Raw genomic sequence first — 26,729 nt, 5'->3', positions numbered from 1 at the left:
ATTAATATATTTTTTTCTAAAATAATTGAATGGATGATATCTTTTGAACTCTTGGCATGAAAACAAACTGAGGTTTCATCCATTCTTTCATGATTTTTCATGTTCATTGCTATTTCAAAATAAAGGTCTGAACACGCCTTATAAATATGAAAATATTCTTGTTGCAAATTGATAAATTACAGCTCCTCTCTAATTTATTTTGGAAATCATTCACCAAATATGAAAACTAGAGTTTGTAAGCTTTCAAATGATATATAGTTTGTCAAGATTAGTTTATGTTTATTATAGGATATTACTGTTTTAAATATGTAATGATTTTGGGCCCAAAAAAAGTACTGTTAATTTATTCTTACAGTGCATGTCTAGATTATATTTCACTGTAAATAAATAAAAACATTTATAAAAGCCTATTTTGATAAGCCATTTCTAAAACCCTTTTTGCATTATGATTTTTGTTAATTACATTTTTTCCCCAGTTCTCAGAAGAAAATTGTGTTCATTACTGTAATGCATAAAATGATATGATTGTTTAAATTACAAATTTAAATGAATTAAAGTACTTGTTGTAGAGTCTTAAATGTATTATGAGTTCGATTAAAAAAATAATAAATCCTAATGCTCAAAATAGTTAATTGGTTTGAGTAGAGCAAACTTACTTCAATCAAATTAACTTTTATGAGTATTTAGAACTTTCTTTTTCTTTTGACTTCATACAAGCTAAGTTTCCACTACTAAAATATTTAAGTTGAGATTACATGATAATGTATGAATTAGCTTACTCAAATATTTGAAGTTAAGAGCAATTAAAAGTATAATTACAAAATAAAAATCTGCAAGTTCTTTGAATTTATTGACTTAAAAGTGTTGATGTGACGGATTGCTTTTTTTTTTTTTTTTTGCAAACTTATTCAGATTTACAGTGTAATTGAATCCTAACAGGACAAGATTTATTACTGTATTGCAGTAATGAGTATCATTAATGATATTCACACACACACACACACACACAAAAAGATCCTAAAAATAGTGTTTTTCACACTTTTGATGTGGAATGAAAAATGACCTGGTCATTTTCAACCATTTACTAAAAAGTCAGAAAGTTAAAAAAAAAAAGAAAAAGAAAAAAGAAAGAAAGAAAACAATAACACTCATACAAATACATAGCTGTTTTACAACTTTATTTATCATTTTTTTCCTAAAAAGTAAAAAAAAAAAAAAAAAAAATCTATATATTCAAGAGTACAAAAAGAAATCTGCACAACTGTTGCTTGTTTCAAAGTTGTTAGGAAAATACAGGGAATAAACATCCACAAGCACTGTGGAAATATTGAAATACATAACAGACGACTAACACATTCCCTTTGCTCAAGTCTGACTGGACAGTGGACATCTACAGGGTGTCATCAAGAACATAATCATGAGGTGAATGTAAACGCTGCCTAATAGTCCTCCGCAGTATAGAGGGAACTTGAAGGTCTTCTAATGGATTTTTAGACAAAGCTCTCGACATGGCACCGACCACAGAACCGATGGCAGGATTGAGGAAATTTCAGCAGGCAGAAACTGCACGACAACCTCCAAAAACACAAATCCCATCGCTGGGCATCCAACATGGAGGCTTCAAAGAAATATATACAAAAGTACTTGATGATTTAGCCAGAAACAGAACAGGTAATTCCCTATGGTTTAGGAATGAATGCTGTGGTGGACACTGGATCATCACATTTAACTCTTTCATTACACTGATCTGTTCATCTACAGATACAAGTAAATCTCGTTCCCTCTTTGCCAGCAAGGTCCTAAAACAATCCATCACTGGATATCAATGTCTAATTTGTTTCATTGTAAATAGCAGTGAAAATACATTTTATGTCATCTAAAATGCATGATTTATATATGTGGTAAAATAAAACTCTTCCGAATGTACATTAGTCATTGTGCAAAATCAGCACATAATATATAGATATTATATAAATGTATATATAGATGAGCTGTAATGTTGCATAACTACAAGAAGTTGCTATTACTAACATACATATTCAGATCCGTCTATTCACAACAGGGTAAAAAAACGAACAAATGCCAAACCTAAAAAAAAACAAAAAAACATTTTATCGTTCAGGTGTGATATGAAACACTTTCCTGTTTTCAACATGGTCACCTAGAAGTATCGCGCCAAAATCAACCAACTCATACATCACTGTACACATTCATAAAACCCTGTTTTCTTCAGATTTCCATTCGCTCCAAAACAGTGTCTTTTAATCAGGATGTGACCGTTAATGCCTATTAGCACGACTCGGAATAAATAAAAACTGAAAGTCATCATGATCCTGATAAGGGATGTAAAGACCGCAGTAATAAATGTCAAACTCATGATAATGACAGGTTTGATGATGCATTAATGTGATTGGTGGCTCTCTGGCAGAGAACAACAGCAATATTCAGAGCCGGAAGGTCTTTGAATGTCAAAGGAAACGCGACGGTCATCGGCTCACACAACCCTCTGCCACTTCACTATGAAAGTACTTGCATAGACAATCTGACATCAGCACATGACCAGTCTCGGTCGGATCAAATCAACATCACAGAAGCCGAGACGCAACGCAGAGCAATGGCACAGATACTGTAGGTATGACATCTTCGTGTGTTTATGCATCAGTGAGGTGATCCGTGTAAATCAAACATGCATGAAACAATCAACACCAGTTTCACATCAGAACACAAACGTCCCAGCAGGAAATGAAAGAAGAGCTGAACGGGATGTTGTTTTCCTGAGGACATTAAAAGCACGTTTAGGAGCTGGTTTACTGCCTTTATCAAATGCACGGATGTACAGCGTACAGACACACACTCTAAACTTTAAAAAAGGGAAATAAAACACAACTGTCCCTTTATGTTTGATGAGCTACATATACGACAAACACTGACATGCAGTGAGCTCCAAAAGTCGGATGACAGATTACACTACTGTTAAAAAGTTTGGGGTCGGTAAACATTTGTAATGTTTATTTACATACAGTTAAACCAGTAAAACAATTTAAGATAACTGTTTTCTATATTTTAAAACGTAATTTATTCCTGAATTTTCAGCATCATTGAATTTTCATTAGAAATCATTCTAATATGTTGATTTGAGGCTCAAGAAACATTTCTGATTATTATCTTGAAAACGTTTTTGCTGCCTAATATTTTTGTGGAATCCGTTAAAAGTGATATTTGATGGAGAAATATTTTGTAACACTATAAATGAATGAACTGACACTTTTGCCAATTTAATGCATCCTTGCTGAATAAAAGAATTAATTTCTTCAAAAAAGAAAAACTTTTGAACAGTAGTGTATATTAGCATGATAATTTGAGTTAAAAGTTAAACTGATAACATCTTATTATTTGGTTTGTCTCTTTTCACTTTAATGACAGCAGCTGACAAATACAGAATCTAAAATATGTTTACTCTATTTATGATTCAAAATCCTGCGTATTGCATATTTCAAAAGTTTAAAGTCTCAGACTTTTGGAGCCCACTAGTTGAGAGAGGTCTGAACCTAAAAAATAATCATATATTTTATTATTCAGGCATGTTTTTTCCCCAACATGTCTAATAAATTCATGTGGTTTGTGTCCATGAGTTAATATTAGAGTGCTACTTTTCATACAACTGCATATTAAAAACACAAAATAGATGTTTAGGACTAAATCTACTCTATGTACATATATTCTTCTATATATTTATCAGAGGTCCAGATAATAAATGAGGCTCTACACACCAGGATCTGCTCCCGAAAGTCTTTCCATACTTGTGTCACCTCTAGAAAAAAGTCTCGAGAATCTCAAACTCTGTTTACGAGACTTCTACTGTACAGCGATTAATAAAGACCTCGGATTACACTGCCCTCTACTGGCCGACAATGGAGCGTGCAAGCAGGATTTGCAACTTAAAGCAAAACTATCGTCCCAATTGAAGCCATCACAAGTCTTCTTCCATGCTGAAGCTACTTCTACGACTGCTGGTTTTGGACGCTCCCGGGGAGACTGAGGAGAGCAGGGGATCGGCACCCCCTACAGGCGACAGAGCGCCGCTGTCATCCATCAAAATATCCCCTAACCCCATATCCGCCATCAGGGATGGACTAAACACGGAGGCAGAGGGGTCATCTAACTCGCCGAAGCTGAGTGTCCCGAGGTCCAGAGGGCTGGTGACCACCCCGCCCACTGAGGAGGTAGAAGAAGGCGGAGACAAGAAAGAAGAGGGCGTGGCCTGGTTGAGGGACAGAAGGGTCTTGGAGAGGTCATGGCTGGGGATGTGATTCAGAGTTAAAGTCTGCGGCTGGAGCATTGAGTCAGAGATCTGAGATGAAGACATGCCGTGGAGACGAGCCTGCATTTCCAGCTCCTGTCGATCACACAGGCACAGTCATTAAACTGCAATAGGGGCATTTACACATGACAAACATGCATGTTCAATCACAACTGAAGGAACATTCGTATTAAAGTGACAGGGTGGCCTGCAGACATTAGGTTATAATAAGAAAGTTGATTTTTGGCATTGAAAGAAACAGCAGAGAGTTGAACAAAGGTCAGTGTTATGCAAATGAGCGATGGTGTGATGCGGTGACTACCAGTGGGAATGCAAAGTTATCTGCTGCCTGATACACAAGGATACAGTGGTTTTGCACAAACTGCTACTACTAGAAACTGACAGAAGAGACTCGCTGAGCTAAAGTGATTTAAACCACTGTCAGTGTCTCCCTCTTTAAATCCATTTCTTACCATTTTTTTTGACAGTTAAGGTCTGTTCACACCAAGGACGATAACTATAAAGATAACGATAAAGATATAGCTCTAAAAATCTTTCTCAACATTAAAGAATAGCATAGTTAGAATCGCGTTCAGAATTATTTTATGAAATAATATACAATAAGGAGTTTAATGATATCATTAATCAATAAATCAGGAGAAGAAGGAATTTTCTATGCAGTTTATTTTACATTTTCACATGTTTACAGAGTTTATTGCTTTTTTAAAATATTAAGGATATATATATATGGGTCATTGACGAATAAGGTTTTTAAAAGTGTAAAAAAATAGAATGGAGATATAACTATATTTGAAACCATTTTTTAGTTTACTTAGTTTTTTTAGTTTAAGATTTTGTGGTTTGTACAATCAATTAACACTGTTTTTTGTCATTTTTTACAAGATGGAAAAAATGTCACCAAAAAAGTCATTCGGTTTAACCACTGATTTGAAAGTTAAAAACTGATTTGACATTGATGTTGAGATAGTATATAGTGTGTACCACAGAAGAAATATTTAAAAAATGATCACTGATCTCATAAATGTAATCATTTATTGGACTACTCTAAACACTCCAACATATTCAAGTAAAACACTGCACAGGGAAATGAGAAAAGGGGAAATGTAAAAAAAAGAGCCTTATCTGCTTTATATTTGTATTATTGTAGTTCCTTTAGTTATTAAAAACAATATTATTCCATTTAAATATTTACTATATCGGTTTTACCGAATGACCTTTTGACACTTCAAAAGGTCATTCGGTAATGACCTTTTGACGGGTCTTTTTTTTCCCCAAAGGCCTTAATAATAATAAAAAAACAAATATATAACATCCAAAGTATGTAAGGTAGTACAACTTGATCTCTTTTACTGAATCCAAAAGGTTTTAATTATATTTTACTACGGCCTTTGAAAAAAAAAAAAGACCCGTCACGTCATTGACCCATACATATATATATATATATATATATATGAACAAAATAATTAAAATGACAGAGGCATAATAAATTACTAATATAAACTAAAATCTAAAAAAACTAATTGTAAATATCTACAAAAACTATAATGCTATATAAAATAACTCTGTGGAATGAATTTACATATGGCAAAAGAGTTAGTGTGTAAATCTATGCTGGAGAATACCTGAATGCGCAGCAGCAGACTGCGGTTGGCGTGTTCAAGTTTCTTCTGTCTCATCTCCATCTCTTTGGCTCTCTGCTGCTCCTTCTGTAGCTTGCGGATGTAGTCGACCGACGCCTTTAGGATAGTGCCCTTGTTCCAGCGCATCTCCCTGTTGAGAAAACACATGCAGATACTCTTACAGAAGCATGCACCGAATTAAATCATCTAAAAATACTCTACATAAGACAAATACAACTATGACTAAAAACATTTAGGACAACAAAACATTTTTTTAACAAATGAAATATACACTAATGGTCTTAGAATTTTGTACCTCAGTCAGAGTCATTACAATTTAAATGATCTTTCAAACTGAATACATTCAGCATGGCAAATTATTACTGTTGAAAACCAGAGAGAAGTGAGAATGAGAGCAGTGATACTGACGGGTCAGAGGACTTCGGAATGAGACCTCCAAGTTCCTTAATGCGGTCATTAATGTTGAATCTTCTTCTTCTCTCAACTACAAGACACACACACACACACACACATACACATTAAATGGATGGGAACAACTAGACAGACAAGTTGTTTCAGATAAACAGAAATGTAATTTACTTCCTTGTACACTACCAATGACGGTTAATCTTCAGGTTTTTATGTGCAGATAGTAATGACATATCTTAGAGATAAAAACAAACTGCAGGTCAAATCTTCAAGAAATCAAAACTCACTCTGGTTATGGTTGTCTTTTTTCTGCCTCTCCTTCATAACAGCTTTTGCCTCTGCATCTAAAAAACAAATAACATGATAATTTATATTACATTTTAAAGGGGAAGTGTGAAATTTCTTTGTCACTAGCATCACCAGACAGAACTGCTACACAAATGTCATTGTTCAAACAAATAGATGGTCCCATCCAAAAATCTACGGTGTCGGGCTGGATGAGATGTGGGACTTTTTGTGGGAATCAACCAACAAATAACTCATTTATAGTGGTTTCTGATAGTAAACTGAGATACAAGGAAGTATTTTACTGCACTTTTAAGGTTTTATGTTAGCTAAATAGGCTACGTTCACACTGTCAGTTTTGGGGATTGACAACCACATTTACTTACAGATGTGAGTCTCAAAATGTCTTGTTTACACAGTAACGTACAGTAGCATCTCCAATACTGTCTGTATGAACGAGCAATGGGAGTCAAGCCAGTTGTTCAGACTGGAGTCAGTTGTTCAGACTGGAGTCAGTTGTTCAGATTGGAGTCAGTTGTTCAGATTGGAGTCAGTTGTTCAGATTGGAGTCAGTTGTTCAGATTGGAGTCAGTTGTTCAGATTGGAGTCAGTTGTTCAGATTGGAGTCAGTTGTTGAGACTGGAGTCAGTTGTTGAGACTGGAGTCAGTTGTTGAGACTGGAGACTGGAGTCAGTTGTTGAGACTGGAGACTGGAGTCAGTTGTTGAGACTGGAGTCAGTTGTTGAGACTGGAGTCAGTTGTTGAGACTGGAGTCAGTTGTTGAGACTGGAGTCAGTTGTTGAGACTGGAGTCAGTTGTTGAGACTGGAGTCAGTTGTTGAGACTGGAGTCAGTTGTTGAGACTGGAGTCAGTTGTTGAGACTGGAGTCAGTTGTTCAGACTGGAGTCAGTTGTTGAGACTGGAGTCAGTTGTTCAGACTGAAGTCAGTTGTTCAGACTCGAGTCAGTTGTTCAGACTCGAGTCAGTTTTTCAGACTCAAGTCAGTTGTTGACACTAGAGTCAGTTTTTCAGACTGGAGTCAGTTGTTGAGACTGGAGTCAGTTTTTCAGACTGGAGTCAGTTGTTCAGACTGGAGTCAGTTGTTGAGACTGGAGTCAGTTGTTGAGAATGGAGTCAGTTGTTGAGACTGGAGTCAGTTGTTGAGACTGGAGTCAGTTGTTGAGATTGGAGTCAGTTGTTCAGACTGGAGTCAGTTTTTCAGACTGGAGTCAGTTGTTGAGACTGGAGTCAGTTGTTCAGACTGGAGTGAGTTGTTCAGATTGGAGTCAGTTGTTGAGACTGGAGTCAGTTGTTCAGACTGGAGTCAGTTGTTCAGACTGGAGTCAGTTGTTCAGATTGGAGTCAGTTGTTCAGACTGGAGTCAGTTGTTCAGATTGGAGTCAGTTGTTCAGACTGGAGTCAGTTGTTCAGACCGTTTTTTCTAGAGAATGCGGTTGTGAGTCCCGAAAATGTACAGGTGTGACGTGTGAGTTTGGTTATAGAATGTGGTTGTCACTCCAGTAAACAATTGAACTGTGTGTAAATGTAAACATATTATTAAGGACTCAAACAAAAGACAACCGTATTCTGCTGCTGTGTAAACATGGCCTAAGATTCACAAACCATATCTGCCCTCCCATCTTTCCAAAAGTCTAATAAAACACTGCTAATTTATTACGATTGCCACTAAAACACAAGTTTTACTTCTATAATTATCTTTTCATTGCATGCTGGCCAGTGACTGATGAATGATGGGTATTTACACTAACTACTTAATCATCATAAGTTCTGCAAAAGCACAAATATCCACTTATACAATAATGAATCATATGCAGAGATGATTATATTTTTGTGTGCGCATGAACAGATCTTAACTGGAAACTGCAGTGAAATTGGGAACTGGCAAATGTGGTGTGTAACTCTGCTGATACAGTCAGACTGAGTCGACTGGTGGGTGAAGGATCAGTGCCAGAGAAATGAGGAAGAAGCAGCAGTGAGATAAAGAGATGGAAGGCCACAGACAAGAGATACAGACCGGTAAACTCTCTCTTGACGTTGTGCAGGTCTGCAGGGCAGGAGTTGCTGACGGTGATGGTGGGCGCCGCCATGCCCTGACTGCTGTACACATCCAGGAGATTTCCTGAGATTGGCAGCTGTTGAAAACCAACCACAACGCATTAAATCAAGGCCCCGCCCACGGCATTATCTAGTGAGAGGCCCCCTCATCACACATGGTGCAGCATATGGATAACCTTCATTCAGTTCACCACAAAAATGAACCTTCATATCTGAAGGGCGACATCTTTAACTATGGCCAAACGGTTCCTGTGTGCATGTTTATTTGTAAAGTGAAACAAACTGGAAAAGGCAAGGACAATATGAATAAATATAAATTAATTTGGAGGTCAAAACATAAAAATGCATAAACCAACACATCTAAGCATAATTCCATACTAGATGTGACAATTAAAAAAAAAAAAAAAAAAAAAAGAATGGTTTCACAAATGAAGTTTGCTCTGCTTGCATTTCATCACCGAGCTTCAATGAACCCATAGCTGCACTGAGAGTGAAGTCAGACATTTTTTGAATTATTAAACCAGTTACATAAGGTCCATAAATATGTTTGAAGTTTCAAACATGAGCATTTAACAGAAAACACATTTCCTTCATCTTTAAAAACCGAGCTAGCCTGAAAGGTGGCTTTTGATTTGTAAAACCGATGAGGTGACAACTGTGCAAAAATCAATTATGTAAAATCCATCAAAAGTTTCTGAGGCATATCTTGGCCAACACACGCTCAAATAAACCCAACAGATTGTTCCCAACATGCTAAGATTATTTAAACTGTCATAAAACATGCCATCCTGTCTCTAAAGCAACTAAAACACAAACCTACCATCTTCACACAGCATTTACACAGATAGTGACAAGACAGGCAATGAGGCAGAGAGATAAAATGTGCAAAAATTACCTCAATCTGGCCCTTTTTCTTTTCATTCTCCGGCAGTAAAACCAGAATCCTCATGTTCTCTTATACACTCGCAAAGTGCTTCCTCTTTCTGTGTGTCTCTCCGTAAAAAGGGACGTTTAGAAATGGGGAAATATCTTTTGGAGTATTAAAAAAACCACAGAAATCAGCTCGTTCACACACACAAGTTGAATGGCCGGTGTTTCTGCATGTGTGTGCGCGGCAGCTCTCTGTCACTCCTCCGCGGCGTGCCGACCCCACCCATTGTGAGCCATGTGTCATAAGTTTATATTTGCTCCCAGTGTTTCAAGCCCACATTCAACCCAAACGTCCCGAATGCAAACACTTACTGACAATACAGAAGCCCATGAGCCTAAGTTAACCTGGTTACACAAGCGCCTCTACCTGAACTCCTCCCAGACTCAACTGAAAATTACTGATTTGAAAACCGAAATTGTATTTCCAAAGCAATGGCATGTCAGAGCAGGATTCTCTTGTAGACAAATTTGCTTCAATTCATTCATGGGAACTATGACTAATGACTATTTCCTATTCATCAGTGAATTATCCCAAAAAAACAAACAAAAAAACCGTTATGCATGTAAGATCTGTTACAAAATGTGAGGCAAAACAAGTTTAACAAACTTTACCTAATCAGTTTTTATGAAATGAATGCGTTGCTCAATTGGTCCTCAATAGAATTGAGGATGTTGCTACATACCGTGTTGGGAAGCTGCAAACCCGATTCGATCAGAGTCATAAATTCATCGTTTAAACTCGATTCCAGGCTGATGATGTCATCAATGACGTCTTCTATCTGTGCATATCGAAAAGAGAGGAAAAAACAGCTTAGCAGGACTTGTAGATGCAAATGTTTTTGAGTCCTTCTAGCACAAAAGTATGCTTTAAAGTGTGACTTCCATGCTGAGTCATGAGGCAGAAGGAAGTCTAAATAACACACTACACAGCAGTTTCCAGAGTGACACACCGGCCACATGGAGATGAGAAATACAGACATCCCATTTAAAGTCTGATAAAAGTCTCCAACCTTAGCAAGCTTGTATTTCATCGTAGGGTTTTCCAGCCAGTGGTTTTGATTGAGAAGGAGAAATACAGGACTGAAAGGCTTTAATAGCCAAGCCCACACCAAGTGCAAAGTGTGCAGGGGTCATTGAGCGTTGAGTGTGATATTTACCAGCACAATGTGGTACCAAAAGCAAAGTGCCCGAGAGAGTCTGGCCGACTTCACGCAGACTTGACAAAGCGCACTATTGTATTTAGTAAACGCGAGGCAAATTCTTCAAAAGAATCTTTCCGAGTCTCAGAGCCAAACATTTAATTAGTTGTCTAGCATACTCTAAACGGCTTAAGACTTGAGATTATTAGGACAATAATTACTGGTTAGTGCAGTTTTGTAAGCATGTGAAATTCACAGACTATGACTAGAAAAATAAGCAGCCTAAAGTACAAGCTGGTTGGAGAATAAAACCTTATCCTATCAATGCAGCATTGTTTGATAACACAACACTAAACTTTGACTTCTCACACACAAGCTATATCATATTCAGAATATGAAAGTGAACGGTTGATGTGCTGATATCTTACTACCACAGATCTGGGTCAGATTTGAGATACTGTGTGTAAAATCCTAGTGAAAGTTATCTGGTCAAATGGTCTGTCTGTATACTCAACTCTGATTGGCTGGAAGATGTGCAATAAAAGCGTTTAATGCACAGGAAGTTCCCCAAGTAAGTTTAATCAACGTTCTATATTAATGCGCTGTTTTCATTGAAACGCACATACGCATACATCACTCGCACACAGAGAGCAGAGACCGAGCTGTGCACACACAGACACATTCAGGGGCACAGACACTTGTTATCAACGCGGCCCTGTGACTTTTTTTAATAAAAGTCTACATTTTATTTCTCTATTATGAAGTAATTAAACTCACAGCTTATTGTTAATAGAGAGATATGACACAGACGCAGGTACTCATATCTCTGTCTCTCTCTTTCTTTCTGTCTGTCTCTCTTTCTCCGGTAAATATTGCGCTGCAAACATCAGTAACAGCTTTAAGTTGTCAATGCTGGCAAATGATCATGGTATAAGCAGGATAATCCATGGCTAGCTGTGCTTTAAACGATTTTAATGCACTTTGCGGAGGCAACCACCCTCCGCTTCTTGTCTTAAAATCATTTAATGCAGAGCTAGCCATGGATTATCCCTTTTAATATATGTATGTAGGAAATTTTACTTTACTCTCTTTGGATAATCCTGTCTGCCAAATGCATAATTGTTTCTGTTTGTGCGACAGTTGCTTTTTTAAGCAATCAAAAATTTATTGAAAATTATTTTTTCCAAGCAGACAATAAAATAGGCACAAATACACCTAGGCTTACATTGAAGAAGGGACAATAGCCATATCAAGAATATCACAGAGGCTTAGGGAATCAGTATAAAACCACACAGAACACCCTAGCAACCGCATAGAAACACCCTGAAAAAACTCAACAACACCTTAGCAACCACATAGTAACACCCTGGCAACCACCCACAGCAGCCTAGAATCAAGCCAGGAACAAGTAACACTAAAATCTAGTTACTGTGTAGTGAGCGTAAAGATTATTTTGTAATCGTGCATGTGAAAGTAGGCCAGAGCACAGAGCATTACGTTATGCTGTCAGTGATTGTGTAAATGGGTCATCTTTTGTTATGGCATTGGCTCAAGGACTCTTATCTTTACAATAACCTAATTGTCATGATTTAGAACTGTTAAACTTACATCATTTGGAGATTAAAAATCATTGAAAAAAGTCTCTTATTCTCACCAAGGATACATTTACTCGATCAAAAGATCAAAAATTATTGTGAAATATGATTACAATTAAACATAACTTTTCTATTTGAATATACTTTAAATTGTAATTTATTCCTGTGATGTAAAGCTGAATTTTCAGCATCATTACTCCAGTCTTCAGTGTCACATGATCCTTCAGAAATCATTCTGATATGCTGATTTGCTGCTCAAGAAACATTTCTTACTATTATCAATGATGAAAACAGTTGTGCTGCTCCATATTTTTGTGCATTTATTTGAAACTGAACTCTTTCATAAATATCTCTACTGTCACTTTTGATCAATTTAATGCATCCTTGCTAAATAGTAGTATTCATTTCTTTTTTTAAAAATTCACTAAATCCACCACATTATTGGCAATATACATTCTATAACAGAAAGATCTGATCTGGGTTCAGTTTGTACCTCTTCTTTGTTCGATCCAAGGCTGAGCACAGCCAGTGGGCTGCTGGGAGTGCTACTGGCAGCAGGGGCCAACTCAGGGGCGGAGGCAGGCTGGGGCGAAGGAGATGTTGCCAGCGTCTGATTGGCTATTTTATTGCCAAGGGTGTGAGAGAGGTATTGCTTCACTTGCTGCCTCTGAGCTTGTTGGATGTGGTACTTTGTCGGGTTTTCCAAGTGAGTTTGAACCTGGGATTCAAACACAAGACAACTTTAGTTACCCCTAATGAGTTGAACCATATTTAAACATCCAAATCATCATATTTGATGTTGATTTTTTATAGATTTCTCATGTGATACCTTCAGCACTTCCACGGGCACCTGGGCCGGGGTGGCAGGCAGGGTGGAGGCGACGGAGATGGCAGGGGTGGCGTCAGTAAGGCGCTGCACAGCGCTGGACGCCTGTTTCTGGGCCTCTCGTCTCTCCTGGTCCTGAGCCTGCTGTCGCATCAGCTCTTGCCTCATCAACACGCGTGACGTCATCACTGAGCCGGCTGGGGTCACGGGGTCAGCAGAGGGCAGAGAGCCACTACGGGGGCAGACGATGAGAAGGTAAATAAGCTTAGAGTACCACGCTACACCCCCGTGCTGTAATCATATTACCACATGCTATTTTTGAAACACAGGGCTGAAAGTTCACCGCTAAGATAGAGATCAATTTAAGACAGACGGCATGAGAACAGCAACTTAAAACACAAGATGGTCAGAAATAATGATCTCTCGTTCATGAGATCATGAAACTTTATTTGTCATATGTCAAACAAAAACTATTGAATAAAAATAGTTCATTTCTTATATAAAAGGTCTTATTGTGCACGCTACTTTAAAGAAAAAATATCAAAATGTAATGACTTTCTGTGCCTGAGGCAAAGCAGGAGAATATAGAAACCAATAAAATGATTGCCTCTTTATGATCCAATTAAATCCTGATGAATATTATCAAATCCTGCACTACATTATTTCCTGCTCTAAAATACATCACATTGTGGAAGTTAAATGCAGTGCAAATGCTATTTTATGTTGCCAAAAACCTTATTTTCATCAGTGCATGTTATTCCAAAGAAAAAAAAGTTGTGTTATTTTAAAATAAATAAAATATTAATAAAGCACATTTTAAAAAACTTGCTCCGGCCTCTGAAACTATCTCAAGAATTACATTCATTCTTTTATCAGACACTTTTATCCAAAGTAACTTGCAAATGAGACTAATACAAACAAAATATGTCCTTTGTATCTTAGCGTGTGATGCTATCAACTACCAAAATAAAATAAAATCTCTCCGTACAGTTTTGCATTTCCAACAATACGGCCTTCACATTTCTTTCATTTCTTTCACACGGACTCGTTTTAGTGATGAGTCATTGTGGGAAGTCCTAGAGCGAACAGAAAACAAGCAGCCAAGACCATGCTGCCTCAAACACACTGTTTGCTACAAAGACAATCCAAAGATTACCATGTCAGGCAGATCACACTGTCAGATAAGAGCTGAGAGACTGTGGGAGACAGCAGCGTGTGAACTTTGAAACCGTTGTATAATTGATTTATCTTAAAAAACACTTGGTTATGTAATTCTTTGCAGTAAACAAACCAACTGACCCACTATCCTTAAACATATTACTCCATAATCAATATGTTTTTTTTTTGTAAGGAGAGCTGCGGAAAGAGGTATTATGACTGATCACGGTGTTTTGTTTTGTGCTGAATCACTGGGAAGTCCCTGGAAACAGACACCGGGAAGTTCTGTCAACAGAAACCCAACGCCCCGTCTAAACGCCTGCAGGACAGCATGCACTGACCTGCCTCACCCCAGAAAAAACATGCACTTCTCATACAAACGAGCACAAAAACGCTCTTATCATTTCATATAAAATGAGCGATAAGCAACTGAGTGATATAACGAATGCAGCAAACCAAGAATGTACAATATGTCAACAATTCAGAAATACATTAACTCATTGCCAGTAAAATCCCACAGGTTAAAGATGATTATAGTGTTAAAAAAAACAAAAATTCAACAAGTAACAGGTATGTGGCAAAACATGCCTAAAAAAAACTTCTAGACATCTAACTCAGAGTATGCAGGAAGTAAATCAGATATGATTGCGGTTCTCTCATAAGCATGTCTAGCATGCGGACACAATCTAAATGTGTAGATGACAGTACAGATATAACAGGAAGTATATTTATATAATCGGATCATTCGGCAGACTCACCTTGGGGTGATGGGCTGACTCTTGAGCTCGTAGAAGGTGTCCGAATCGGTGGAGAAAATGCCTTCCACCTCAATATCTGCCACGATCCCAGACTCAGGCAGAAGGGGTTCAACACTGAGAAGGGAAGAACACACCAACGTCACATACCGTCAGCCCACAAACATCTCCCATAATCTGACATGTTGATGCAGAGACTGTGAACAGGAGGGGTTTACTGTAACATCCCGCAATGAATAAAGTCTGTCACTAAACACTGAACTCATAGATATTTAATACATATATCACATTTAATACCTATATGTCCCCCTCAATAGAAATCGCGACTAAATAGGGAACTTTCACTTTCACGATTAAAGCGCCAGGAGCTCAAAATGCCCATCTTGGTTAGTATTCATGTAAACACAAAAGGTTATGTCTTAAAGTTGGCATGAAATCAAAATGGGCTATTTACCCATTTACTTTGTTAGTGCACATTACTAATCTTGTGGCGAACAATTCGAAAAAATTATAATTCTGTAATCTTTGATCAAAACTGGAAAAAGTACATCCCCTCTAAACTGGCCTTCCATCACTGAACTTAAGCTGGATTGTGACGTTATTTTCTTCTAGAAACAAACTTTATTGCATTATTTTCCTGTTATCTTTGCAAAACTGCTTTGAAACCATCTGTATTGTAAAAAGCGCTATATAAATAAAGGTGACTTGACTCTGATGACGTCAGTTTGACGGCTTGGGTAGAAGATCCCCTTCAACTGCTGCAAGCTTTGACAACGAGCTGAATCGGATACCCACTTTTCTAGATCCAATCAATTCCCAGCAGGAAAAAACAAGCCACGGCCTTTATTTTTCTCATTCAATATTCTGTTTCGCTTGGAAAATACCTCAATACTGAAGAGAAGTCAGTCGCAACTTCTGGTTCACGGTGACTTTAAGTGAACGTAAACAGAAAGAAATCGGATGTTTATCATTATATTGGATCCGTGCTTTAGGTCTTAAAGCGACAGCAGCCAATAATTCCCGCTGCTGTCTGTGTCCTATGTTAATCACCTAACAAAAGACAGCTTTAACAAAGATAAATCTATATTTAGCATACACAGTGAAGACTACGCAGTGTTATTTTACATTTAATTATAACATTTCTGTACCTGAATACTACCGTTAGACCTTGCTGTATTTGTAACTTTGTTATATTGCATTTATCCATGCTTGTAATTAGTGTATTTGTTCTCTTTTTTTTACTGACTGTTCACTTGTCTTTAATATTTGAACTTTTTGCTGATCCGATCCATAACTCAATATTTATATATAATCATATTATTTATGTATACTACTTGTGTATGAAGGACATGTGTGTGTTAATTATGTATACTAGTTTAAGAAGGACATAAGTGTCTTCTTACTAAGTTGCTCATAAAAGGCAGCCTACAGGATATATTTTGATGTTTTTATGGACAAAATTTAGTGTGCCAACACAGACATTCATATTCATGAGGCATCAATGGCAACTAATCAGATCTAATCAGCTTCCTGTCAATGCAAGATTATTGGGGGGTATTGATCCCCAAAAGTATAGGCAGCTCAAGGGTTTGAGAGACATCCACTATCTTACCGATGAAAAACACATCCACACCTTCACAAGACCATCACCTCTGAGCATAAAGTATGAAATACTATCCTCAGAAAGGTCTAAACGCATTTTAGACCTGTCACAGACATCACATACCTAAAGCCTCTTCTGGTTAGCGCAATAATCCAAGTGACGTAATCAGATCAAACGTTATCAAACGAAACCATTCCGGTAAATTCGGTGTGTAAACCGCATCAGCTCATGGTCAGCATCTGAATCCCGGGCTGCTACGAGCTGTCACGCTGATTTGCACGATCTAAAGGCGAGATTTACGAGCAGAGCATCGCCGTTTCGCTTGTGTTTTGGTTTCCCCAGGTGGCCATGTTTGTGCCACTCCGGGCACGCGAAGCTCCTCTGTCTTCCGGTGAAACTATGACATTACGAAACCTACTACAATGAAGGCTTAAGCTCATGTAGATATTAAAAAGGTTATTCAACATTGCTTGGAGCTGTCAGTCAGAAAACCAAATTAATATTCACTGACCAAGCGATCACTATTCGTTGATTAGCCAGCTGACTAGCACACACTCGCACACCCCTGCCTTTGAGCCAACCGGCTTGGCTGTCTGGAGAAAGTAATTAATATTCATGAGGCAAGCCTTCACTATTCGTTGATTGGCCAGCTGACAAGCGCCCACACGCCCACGCTTTGCCTTTGAACCAACCAGCTTGGCTGTCTGGGGAAAGTAATTAATATTCATGAGGCAAAACTTATATTTATACACGCTACCCGGCTTCTAGAGTCGAGCTTTTCAAGCTGAAACTTTCGCTAAACCCATTTAAACAAAAATGACTAGTACACGCCATATACTTATCTAATCTATGTTTTAGGAGTGTATTAGCTGCGGACTACCCTAATATAAACTACTCCTTTACTAGGAAAAGAGAAATACAAAAGCATAACGTCTATAGTCACCGCCAGAGGGAGTCATTGCATCAATTCTAAATAAAAATCCATTTATTCCCATACTATATTTCCATTTTTAAGATTTCCCTTATATTTCCTTTTATTAGCTGACCCTATTCATTTTCTGTAAGTTCTATAAGTGCTGTACTATAAGCTTTTGCAATATTGTAATATTGTATATTGTATGGAAAGCACCTAATTTCCTTAGGTACTGTTGTAATACTTCATTTTACTCTTACTGTACTGAACACAACTACCACCTATCTGATGACGTGACAATAAAGAATATTGAACTTTGAAAGCACGTTATGCAATGTAAAACATAAAAATCTTAACTTTTATGGTAATTGGGCAATAGACAGAAAAGGCTGTGGTCATGTCTTTTCTAAGGACAGCAAATGAAAAACACATTCCTTTGGGTACAAAAGGAGCAAAATAGCGTGCGCTCAGCAAGCACGAACTTGAGAGGAAGCAGAGTGAAAACATGGACAGAAAAAAAGAGAAAGGGAAAATGTGTGGGTAGATTTGCTGAGTCATATCCCGTGAAATCTGAGGCTCAGGACAGAACTGCTAAGCTAAGCCTCCGGTTAAACGGCTATAGTGGGTAAGAGTAACACAGACAGACATTCCAGAGGAATTATTTTGGCAGGGTGGAAGGGAGGGAGGGAGGGAAGGAGGGGGGTTTAAAGGTTGAGGCTGAAATGCCTTTGATGGTTGGGTTGAGGAATTACAGGAGATGGTTCTTTTGATATTCTGAAAACTCAAATGTACACTTGAATTCTCGTGCATAAAAAATGTTCATGTTCCATAGCTTTCATCTTCCTCCTGCACACAATATTTAGAGACTTGCAATAATATTTGCAATGCTCAACTTCTGCTCAACATTGGGCACTATGCATGCATAATAATATTGTAGGGATAGTTCACCCAAAAATGAATATTCTGTCATCATTTACTCACCTTCAAGTCGTTCCAAACCTGTAAGACTTTCATTCATCTTCTGAACACAAATGAAGATATTTTTAATGAAATCTGAGAGCTTTCTGTCCCTCCATTGACAGCTACGCAACTACCACTTTGACACTTCAAAAAGTTCATAAAGAGATCGTAAAACTAATACATAGGCCTATGAATTGAGCGGTTTAGTCCAAATTTTCAGAAGAGACACGATCGCTTAATATGATGAACAGATTAAATTTCACATATAAAGATTGATCAACTCACACATCAGACGTAGTAAATGGAAGCTCAAGCATGTTTGCTTGACGTGCAAGAGCCAATGAGATTCATTCTCGTGTTACGCAGCACGTTTGAGCTTCTGCAAGAACCAATGAGATTCATTCTCGTGTTACGCAGCACGTTTGAGCTTCTGCAAGAACCAATGAGATTCATTCTCGTGTTACGCAGCACGTTTGAGCTTCTGCAAGAACCAATGAGATTCATTCTCGTGTTACGCAGCACTTTTGATGTTTGTTCTCAAGCAGGTTCGCTTGAGCCTCTGTTTATGTTTGTTGATCTATGTTTATATGTGAATAAAAGCCTAATTAAATCTGTTCATCATATTAAGCGATCGAGTCTCTTTAGAAATTTTGGACTAAACCATTCAATTCATGTGGATTAGTTTTACGATCTCTTTCTGAACTTTTTGAAGTGTCAAAGTGGTAGTTGCGTAGCTGTCAATGGAGGGACAGAAAGCTCCCAGATTTCATTAAAAATATCTTCATTTGTGTTCCGAAGATGAATGAAAGTCTTACAGGTTTGGAAAGACATAAGGGTGAGTAATTAATGACAGAATATTCATTTTTGGGTGACCTAACTCTACAATAGTTTATGACAGTTTGTGCAAAAATAAAGGCAGGACTATGTGCAAAATAAACTGCATAAACCTAAAAAAAGAAAGAAACAGAACTCAATAATCTGCACTGCAGTGATGAAACAAAGAATTGAATAACCTCTAATCCAAAGCATCCAGGTTCTCTGATTTGCTTATATAGCATCAACATTCAATTGAGTTCATCTTCCGAGACTTGTCAAGAGGCACTAGCTTAACAAAGTAGCCTTAAGGTCATATCTGTCCATGATCTAGTAGTCTCCAGGATCCCATGAATGTAAATGCAAAACAACAATCAGTTAAAACAATCACTTGTTTGAACCAGTCGTTACAACTCCATAGTTTCTGTGATGCTCGTGCACTAACCTGATGAGATTGACAGATTCGGCTGAGGAGTCCAGAATGACGTAGACGGTCTGAGGACGCTCGTGCTGCTCCTGTTGCCCAGGTAACGCCACTTCCACTCGGCCCTTCTCGGGTCTGACGGACGGCAGGCTGGACATTTTCTCCAGGAGCGCAATGGTATTTACAAACAGCAAACTAAACGAGCTAGAGTAACTGAGTAACTGAGCAACTGAGAATGATAATCGCCTGAGCTCACGTTTACAAACTATATCATTATCAAACCAGTTGTTTTCTGAAGAGGTTAAAATAGAGGACTGTCGCACTGTCCGATCGCGAGCGAGATGTTTACTGCACAAATTTTAACTTTCGTCCGTATCGATGCTTTCTTTATCTGTGTAGACTAGAGCTTGATGAAAATTAAATGCGTCTTGACGGCCAAAGTCCTTAGTTGCTCTATCAGAGTCTGACTGCAGTGCAACGGCGTTATCTTGCTCTCTTCTCCGGGAGTAAAATCTGACTGGAAAACCCCACAGTGACGCTCCATGATCAGCCGAGGGTTGACAGACAGACGAGCGGGCCAATAGCTGTGCAGCAGGGCGGGACTTCACTGACATTAGCCAATAGGCGAACGATGGAATACTTGTTTACTTCAAAGTTAGGTCATCCTTTGATATAACGTTACAAACTATTTCGTCATCCTTTAGATTATGAACTTCTGTGTCCCTTTGTGGTGTGGTGTTCAAATGAAAAGAATATTAATTTTAAACTAATGCTGACGATTAAATGAATACGCTGTGATTTCATTTCACAAATCATGTGTTTTTGTAAGACCTATTGGAAATGTTTGATAACCTATTATATAGCTAGTTTAAATTACAAATGTATCTTCTCTTTAAAATGGCCATTTGTGGCCTGTTCCTCGATCCTCAGATGTTTTAACCTTTTGTTCTATGGTTTTGATCCCACACTATTGAACTAAAGTGCCTTTTGAACATATAGTAAGATATTAAAATCTACAAACTGTAATCAAACACAGAATTTGGATAAAATAAATGAATGACATTTGTTCTTTTATTACTTTATTTCATAAACATTTTCATGATCTTGCACAGATTTCATTGGGATATTAACATACAATGGTACCCAGTGGCCTGCCACTAATTTAATCAACAATAATAATAATAGTATAACTTGAAATAACAGCAATTCCCATATTATAACGTGTACAATAAACCAGGTTTCATGAGGGAACACAATAGCATGTATACTTGTGCCATATAGTGTGATGGTTTGGCTTATAGGCTTGAAAATAAAACATCAAAGCTCATAATGCAGCCATTTCTTGGTTTTCTGAGAGTGTGTTTCTGAGCAAAGTAACACGGTGTTTACTGTCCTTGAGAAGATCAGCTATAGGGCTATCTGGCAATGTTTTACAAATCCCTCTCTGCTGATTTGTTGCAGACGTGCACAACATGAAGAGGCAGCAAAAAAAAAAAAACTAACGGGTCAGGAGGCGCTCATTTCAATTCCTCGGGTTTGGCATGCTGTGATGATGCCAGACAGCAGAAGAGAGGGAATGGTAGATCATCACTAGGCAGGTAATCATTAACATTATTGAGCAAAACAATCATCCATGCCTCAACATTTCTCTCTTTAGCTTCCATTGTACATGTCCATAGAAAAGAAACCTGCTCGTCCAAAGGCTGGTTTACAATAAATAGGTTTTAAAAGTTTGGCGTGTAACAAAGTACTCCTCCTCATGGCAAAATGGAATTTGGTACTTGATTATAAAAATGAACAAGATTAAAACACTCAAGTCAAAAATGCAGGTGTAGTAACAGATTACATCATCATCATCAGACTGTGCTATTCATGGAGTCTTTTGGTATGCAGATTTGGACATATATAATATATACAATGTAACATTTAATTCTCTGTTCTGCACCACAGAGATGTAGCCTAATGGTTTCTCCCAAATGATTCTTGCTCAGATTTTGCCACACAGAATAATCCTTCAAGTACCACTGTGTTACTCCTCCATATTAAACACTAGAAACTCTGATTATATAGCCTGTTCATTCATGTACACAGAATTCCTGATCTTATCATGTAATTTCTTTAAAAACACAAAGCTGTTCCCTTGATCAAACAATAAAATAGCACCTCTATTTCTGTATACGACACTTACTGTCAGATCAAAGACATGAGATTGCTCTGATAACTTTGCTTAAAAATGCACGATTGTTCAGATATCCTAAAATTAACTACAGTGTATTTCACCTCCATCTTTTTTGAAGAATGTATTAAAACTAATTTTGTGAGATTACAGATTACATCTGTATTCTATATTATCTCCCTTCAAAATACAGTTTACAAATACATTTTGTGGACTGCGGAACGAAGAATAGAAATGACTTCAATTAAAAGATCAAAACTTTCTGTAAGTGTGGGACTAAAACATACTTAGAGCAAACAGAACAAATAACTTATATTCTCCCAAATGTTAATGATAGTGTTTTTCCTTTGTATTTTGGTAGTGTTAATCTTTTGGTTCATCGCAGAGTTATACTACCCTCACTACAATTACCTCAAGGAGTAAAAAAAGACAATAAATATTGGTATAAAAAAAGAAAACATAAAAATGTGACAAAAAAAGGACATTTCAATATCATTTTCTGCAGTATACTTTGGCAAAAAGCAATTGTGAAAAACAATAAGCACAGGGTTGCAAAATATCAGTAAGGCAGGATATCAAGAACAATAATACTGAGAGAAGCAGGAAGATGAATGTGTGTGTGTGTAAGCGTGAGTGACGGGCAGGCTCAACTGAGGATCTGGGAAATGACCAGTACAAGTCGTAAACATATGGAAGTTAACACACGCAGCCCTGTCCCAAAGCCATCAGTGCTCCCAAACCATGCACTGGCATCAACAGTCCTTTCTTGCACCTTGAGGAAGGAAACAGCAGACAGGCTGGCGGACTGAAACACACCGACTGGTTCACCTTTACTTTTAATCGAGCGATGTCTTTGACAACAAAGAGCAAGATTAAAGCAATATCAAACACAAAGAGTTAAAGCAGTTCTCAATGAGTCATCATGAGTTCACATTGGCAAATACATTTTGGAAACTGGATTCAAAAGAGGAAAAGAAAATGAAGCTCTTTCTAAAACACTGAATATCTACCTCTGGAATAAGTGGTAAAATGAGAACTTATCTTAAGCTTTTCTTGACCTGGAATTTACCACAATGCTCAGAAGTCCATTTAAAACTGCACGTAACGAAGATCAAACACCAAAGCTCGTCGACAATACCTAACCCACAAAACTGGGCCCAGAGGAATAAGTTATATTTACAAATGAATTCGTCCTTAAATCTTTTGCACTTTTCATACACAAATACAACACGGTTGAAAACGGTTGATATCCTCATCAAAACTTTGACCTTGTTTTTATTTATATATATTCTATATTTATCAAAAGCCCCTCTAAATAAGGCAGGGATATCATTGAGCTTTCAATGATAAAAACTAGCCCGATTCATACAAACCCTCATGACCTACAATCTTATCAAATCTCACAACACCTCTGCATTCATAAAATCACTCATGCACACTCAGACAACAGGATACATCTCTGTTATCCTGTAGGGAGAGCCCTGTCAATTCCTTTTTACACACGTTTTCCTTCTCAGAAACAGCAAAAGAGACAGTCTTCGATAAACATGTCCAGGTTGCATTTCACCCCCAAAATAAATCGATTTTATTTTGTTTAAAAGAAAAACTTGCTTATTTCTAGGACCATTAAGACTGTGACATTATTTTCATTATAATTCCCATTATTCTCATTACTGTAACTTTTTATTTAAATCAGCATAAATTACAGACAGTACAACATATAATACTACACTATAAATAATTTACTATTTAAATATAGAATTTATTTAATTTTACATTACAGTAATGCAACGAAAATCTTAATGGTCATTAAAACAAGCTTAATTTACTTTATGCAAAATAAAATTTCTTTTGAATTTGGGCTGACATGTTCTCGACAGGTTTCCTGACACTCACTCCTAGAGCGTTATGATGAGCGCCCACTAGGTGGCAGAGTACATTTGGTGGTGAAGGACCATGGAGTCAACAGGAAGCACATATTTCTGTTGTTTTCGAGTGGTTAGAACCTGCTTAATAAATATTCCTGCTATGTTCTGATTACCACACTACGTTTCTGAGATAAACACAGGCTTGCATAGCTAAACAACATTTCATGTGTCCAATCCTGTCACAATTCACTGCTAACTGCAATAGCCAATGTTCTAATATGTAATCGAAATCTGAAATCCAGGATTTGATCCTCTTACCAAGCAGATTATTGCCATAAATATTGGCCGGATTCATAGTTGCTTTGCTTATTTAAATTCAATCATCCATCCTGGTCATTCCATCCTGCTTCTGGTTATGTAAACTAGGGTATTTACTGTAGACTCTCTGTGTCACCTAAACTTTTCACAAAACCAGGCCAAACATTCATGCCACCTCGCCATACTGACAACTGTCTCACTTCGCTATACCAAGTGTGATCCATATCGAGTTAGGGTGTGTTCACACTTGTAGTTCGGTTCTCTTGGTTCTATTGGTCCGGACCAAATGACACATTTAGACTCGGTTCTCTAAGCATTCACACTGTCATTTTTCACAACGAACCTAAAGATTAAAAAAAAAGGCTTTTATGATGAATATTTTACGTCAGAACTTACTGAACATCCAAAACAATGCTGTGTGTAAGACTAAATGGCTCATTGTATGTGCGTTCATATGATGAGAACTCTCAAAGGGTTTATAAAATGTATAAAGGAGTCAAAACAGCACCAGGAATTCTTCCGTTACACTCTCAAACGAAGATGTGCTGCAAGGTGACGACGTTTCCGACGCCTGTACCAAACTGTAATGGGCATCATAGCATCTTTGACGAGGAAAAAAGTCAGTTTTAGGGTCACATCTCGTGACATCGTGTCCTGTTTTTGGTTCGGTTAGATGTCTTCGGTCCGTCTGGCGTTCATATTTCAGTCGAACCGCACCAGAGTTCGTTTGCAAGCGGACAGAGACTCATCTTTTCAGCGTCTCAGTCCGCTTGTTTGGCGTCACCAGGGTTCAGATGGTAGCGTTCACACTCATTCAACTGAACCAACAGAGCAATCGCATCAGAGTTCGTTTTAATCGAACCAAACCTGCCAAGTGTGAACACACCCTTAGAAGCATCAGTCGAGAAACCACTTCACAACAAGAACAGTCGATTCAGCAAAGAAACTTCTAGCGACCGAAAGAGTTGATGAACGTAATCACTTGTCCTCTGATAAGTCGTCTTTAAAGTGTGCACACTTTTGTCAGATTGTTCCAAACACTGGTCACTCACACAAGATGAGCAATAGACAGAGAAACGTACCTGTAGATATTTCATGCAACTTACAACTGACAATTAATACAGATGTGTGTAAGAAGGTATATGTGTGTGTGTGTGTGTGTGTGTGTGTGTGTATGTGTGTTTTGTCTATCATATCCTGTCGCTGTGGTCACATTTGTACAGTTTGTGTGTGCAAAATTATATCATATTTTTCAGCCAATCATGTGCTTTCTCCTGTAGGTACTGTCTCCTCCCCTTCCTCTTCAAGGGCTTCGGAAATCGGACCATTCGACTGCAACTCCTCACCCCTGCCGGCTCTCGACAAAACCTCCATCCAACGTCGCTGCAGTTCCTCACAGTCGGCACTGAAGTAAACGGTCAAATGACTCTGGCTCATTTTGAAGGCGAAGCGACGTTCTAGACGGTCACTCGATTCAGGTAGTGACACTTCGAATCCGATGAGGGGAATACTGCGCTGAGCTTTGACATCCTGTGCGTATGGAGAGAGAAAAACAGAAGATGAGATCAATACTTCCCGAGTAAACCATTAACGGATCACTGTGTACATTAGTCATGGAATGCACACTAAGGCCTTGTTTACACCTGGTGTTAACATCTGGGGAAATCTGATCGAAAGACAGATCTCCTGGTAGTAACATGCACGCCAAACCTCCTGTGACCATGTGTCACCAAATTTCATGTTGACGTCAAGCAAATTCTGTGATGTCTTGTGCATGTTCACTACTGTTTAAAACAGGTCCTGGAGGGCCACTGTCCTGCACAGTTTAGCTCCAACCCTGATCAAACACACCTGAGCAAGCTAATCAATGTCTTCAGGATCACTAGAAACTCACAGCTAGGTGTGTTTGATCAGGGTTGGAGTTAAACTGTGCAGGACAGTGGCCCTCCAGGACCGAGTTTGAGAAACCCTGGTTTAAAAGTTTAGGGTTGGTAAGATTTTTAATGTTTTAAAAAAGCTCACAAAGGCTGCGTTTATTTGTTCAAAAATACAGTGAAAACAGTAATATTGTCAAATGTTATTACAATTCCAAATAACTCTTTTCTATTTGAATATATTTTCAAATATAATTTATTTCTGCAATGACAAAGCTGAATTCTCAGCATCATTACTCCAGTCTTCAGTGTCACATGATCCTTCAGAAATCATTCTAATATGCTGATTTGTTGCTCAAGTAAACAGTTGTTGAAAAATATTTTTGTGAAAACCATGAAACATTTGTCAGGCTTCTTTTGAATAGAAAGCTCAAAAGAACAGCATTTATTTGAAATAGAAATATTTTGTAACATTATAAATGCATGTTTCTCATCTTTGATCAATTTAATGCATCCTTGCTGAATAAAAGTAAAAAATAAAATCTTAGTGACCCCAAACTTCTGATTGGTAATGTATATATTTAGGCTTTTCCAAACCTTTTGATTATATGGGTCATTTCTTTCAAATCCACATGGAACAGGCAAAG

General features: G+C 37.8%; 2 protein-coding genes and 1 long non-coding RNA gene across 8 annotated transcripts in view; 1 reads left to right on the top strand and 2 right to left on the bottom strand.

The window, feature by feature from the left end:
* Positions 1 to 1,446: 1,446 nt before the first annotated feature.
* On the bottom strand, positions 1,447 to 20,383 carry tfe3a (transcription factor binding to IGHM enhancer 3a). Of its 3 annotated transcripts, none has more exons than XM_079897188.1 (10): positions 19,868 to 20,383; positions 15,137 to 15,250; positions 13,224 to 13,452; positions 12,888 to 13,112; positions 10,344 to 10,439; positions 8,690 to 8,807; positions 6,657 to 6,713; positions 6,370 to 6,445; positions 5,944 to 6,091; positions 1,447 to 4,396 (listed from the first exon to the last, which is right to left on the bottom strand). In XM_079897188.1, exons 1-10 carry the CDS (start codon positions 20,002 to 20,004, stop codon positions 3,971 to 3,973), a joined length of 1,626 nt encoding a protein of 541 aa, XP_079753314.1. In that variant the 5' UTR covers positions 20,005 to 20,383; the 3' UTR covers positions 1,447 to 3,970. The 3 variants fall into 3 exon arrangements, with proteins under 3 accessions (XP_079753314.1, XP_079753316.1, XP_079753315.1); XM_079897190.1 differs by lacking the exon at positions 19,868 to 20,383 and adding an exon at positions 17,248 to 17,316; XM_079897189.1 differs by lacking the exon at positions 19,868 to 20,383 and adding an exon at positions 16,860 to 17,122.
* LOC307173796 lies at positions 19,968 to 26,637 on the top strand. The gene is made up of 4 exons (XR_013823908.1): positions 19,968 to 20,023; positions 21,308 to 21,444; positions 25,489 to 26,005; positions 26,149 to 26,637. It is a non-coding gene; the product is annotated as an uncharacterized lncRNA (long non-coding RNA).
* Positions 25,345 to 26,729, bottom strand: part of fgd1 (FYVE, RhoGEF and PH domain containing 1) — a 48,448-nt gene continuing 47,063 nt past the window's right edge. For all 4 annotated transcript variants that reach the window (XM_079897161.1, XM_079897162.1, XM_079897163.1 and 1 more), the window contains exon 17: positions 25,345 to 25,738. In XM_079897161.1, coding sequence (XP_079753287.1) covers positions 25,469 to 25,738 — 270 coding nt within the window. In that variant the 3' untranslated portion in view covers positions 25,345 to 25,468. The remainder of the gene's footprint in view (positions 25,739 to 26,729) is intronic.

The sequence above is a fragment of the Squalius cephalus genome (assembly GCF_949319135.1).
Source record: "Squalius cephalus genome assembly, chromosome: 16".
NCBI classification, from domain to species: domain Eukaryota; kingdom Metazoa; phylum Chordata; class Actinopteri; order Cypriniformes; family Leuciscidae; genus Squalius; species Squalius cephalus.
Note: the sequence above shows the minus strand (reverse complement) of the source record. Positions and strands in the feature narration are given on the sequence as shown.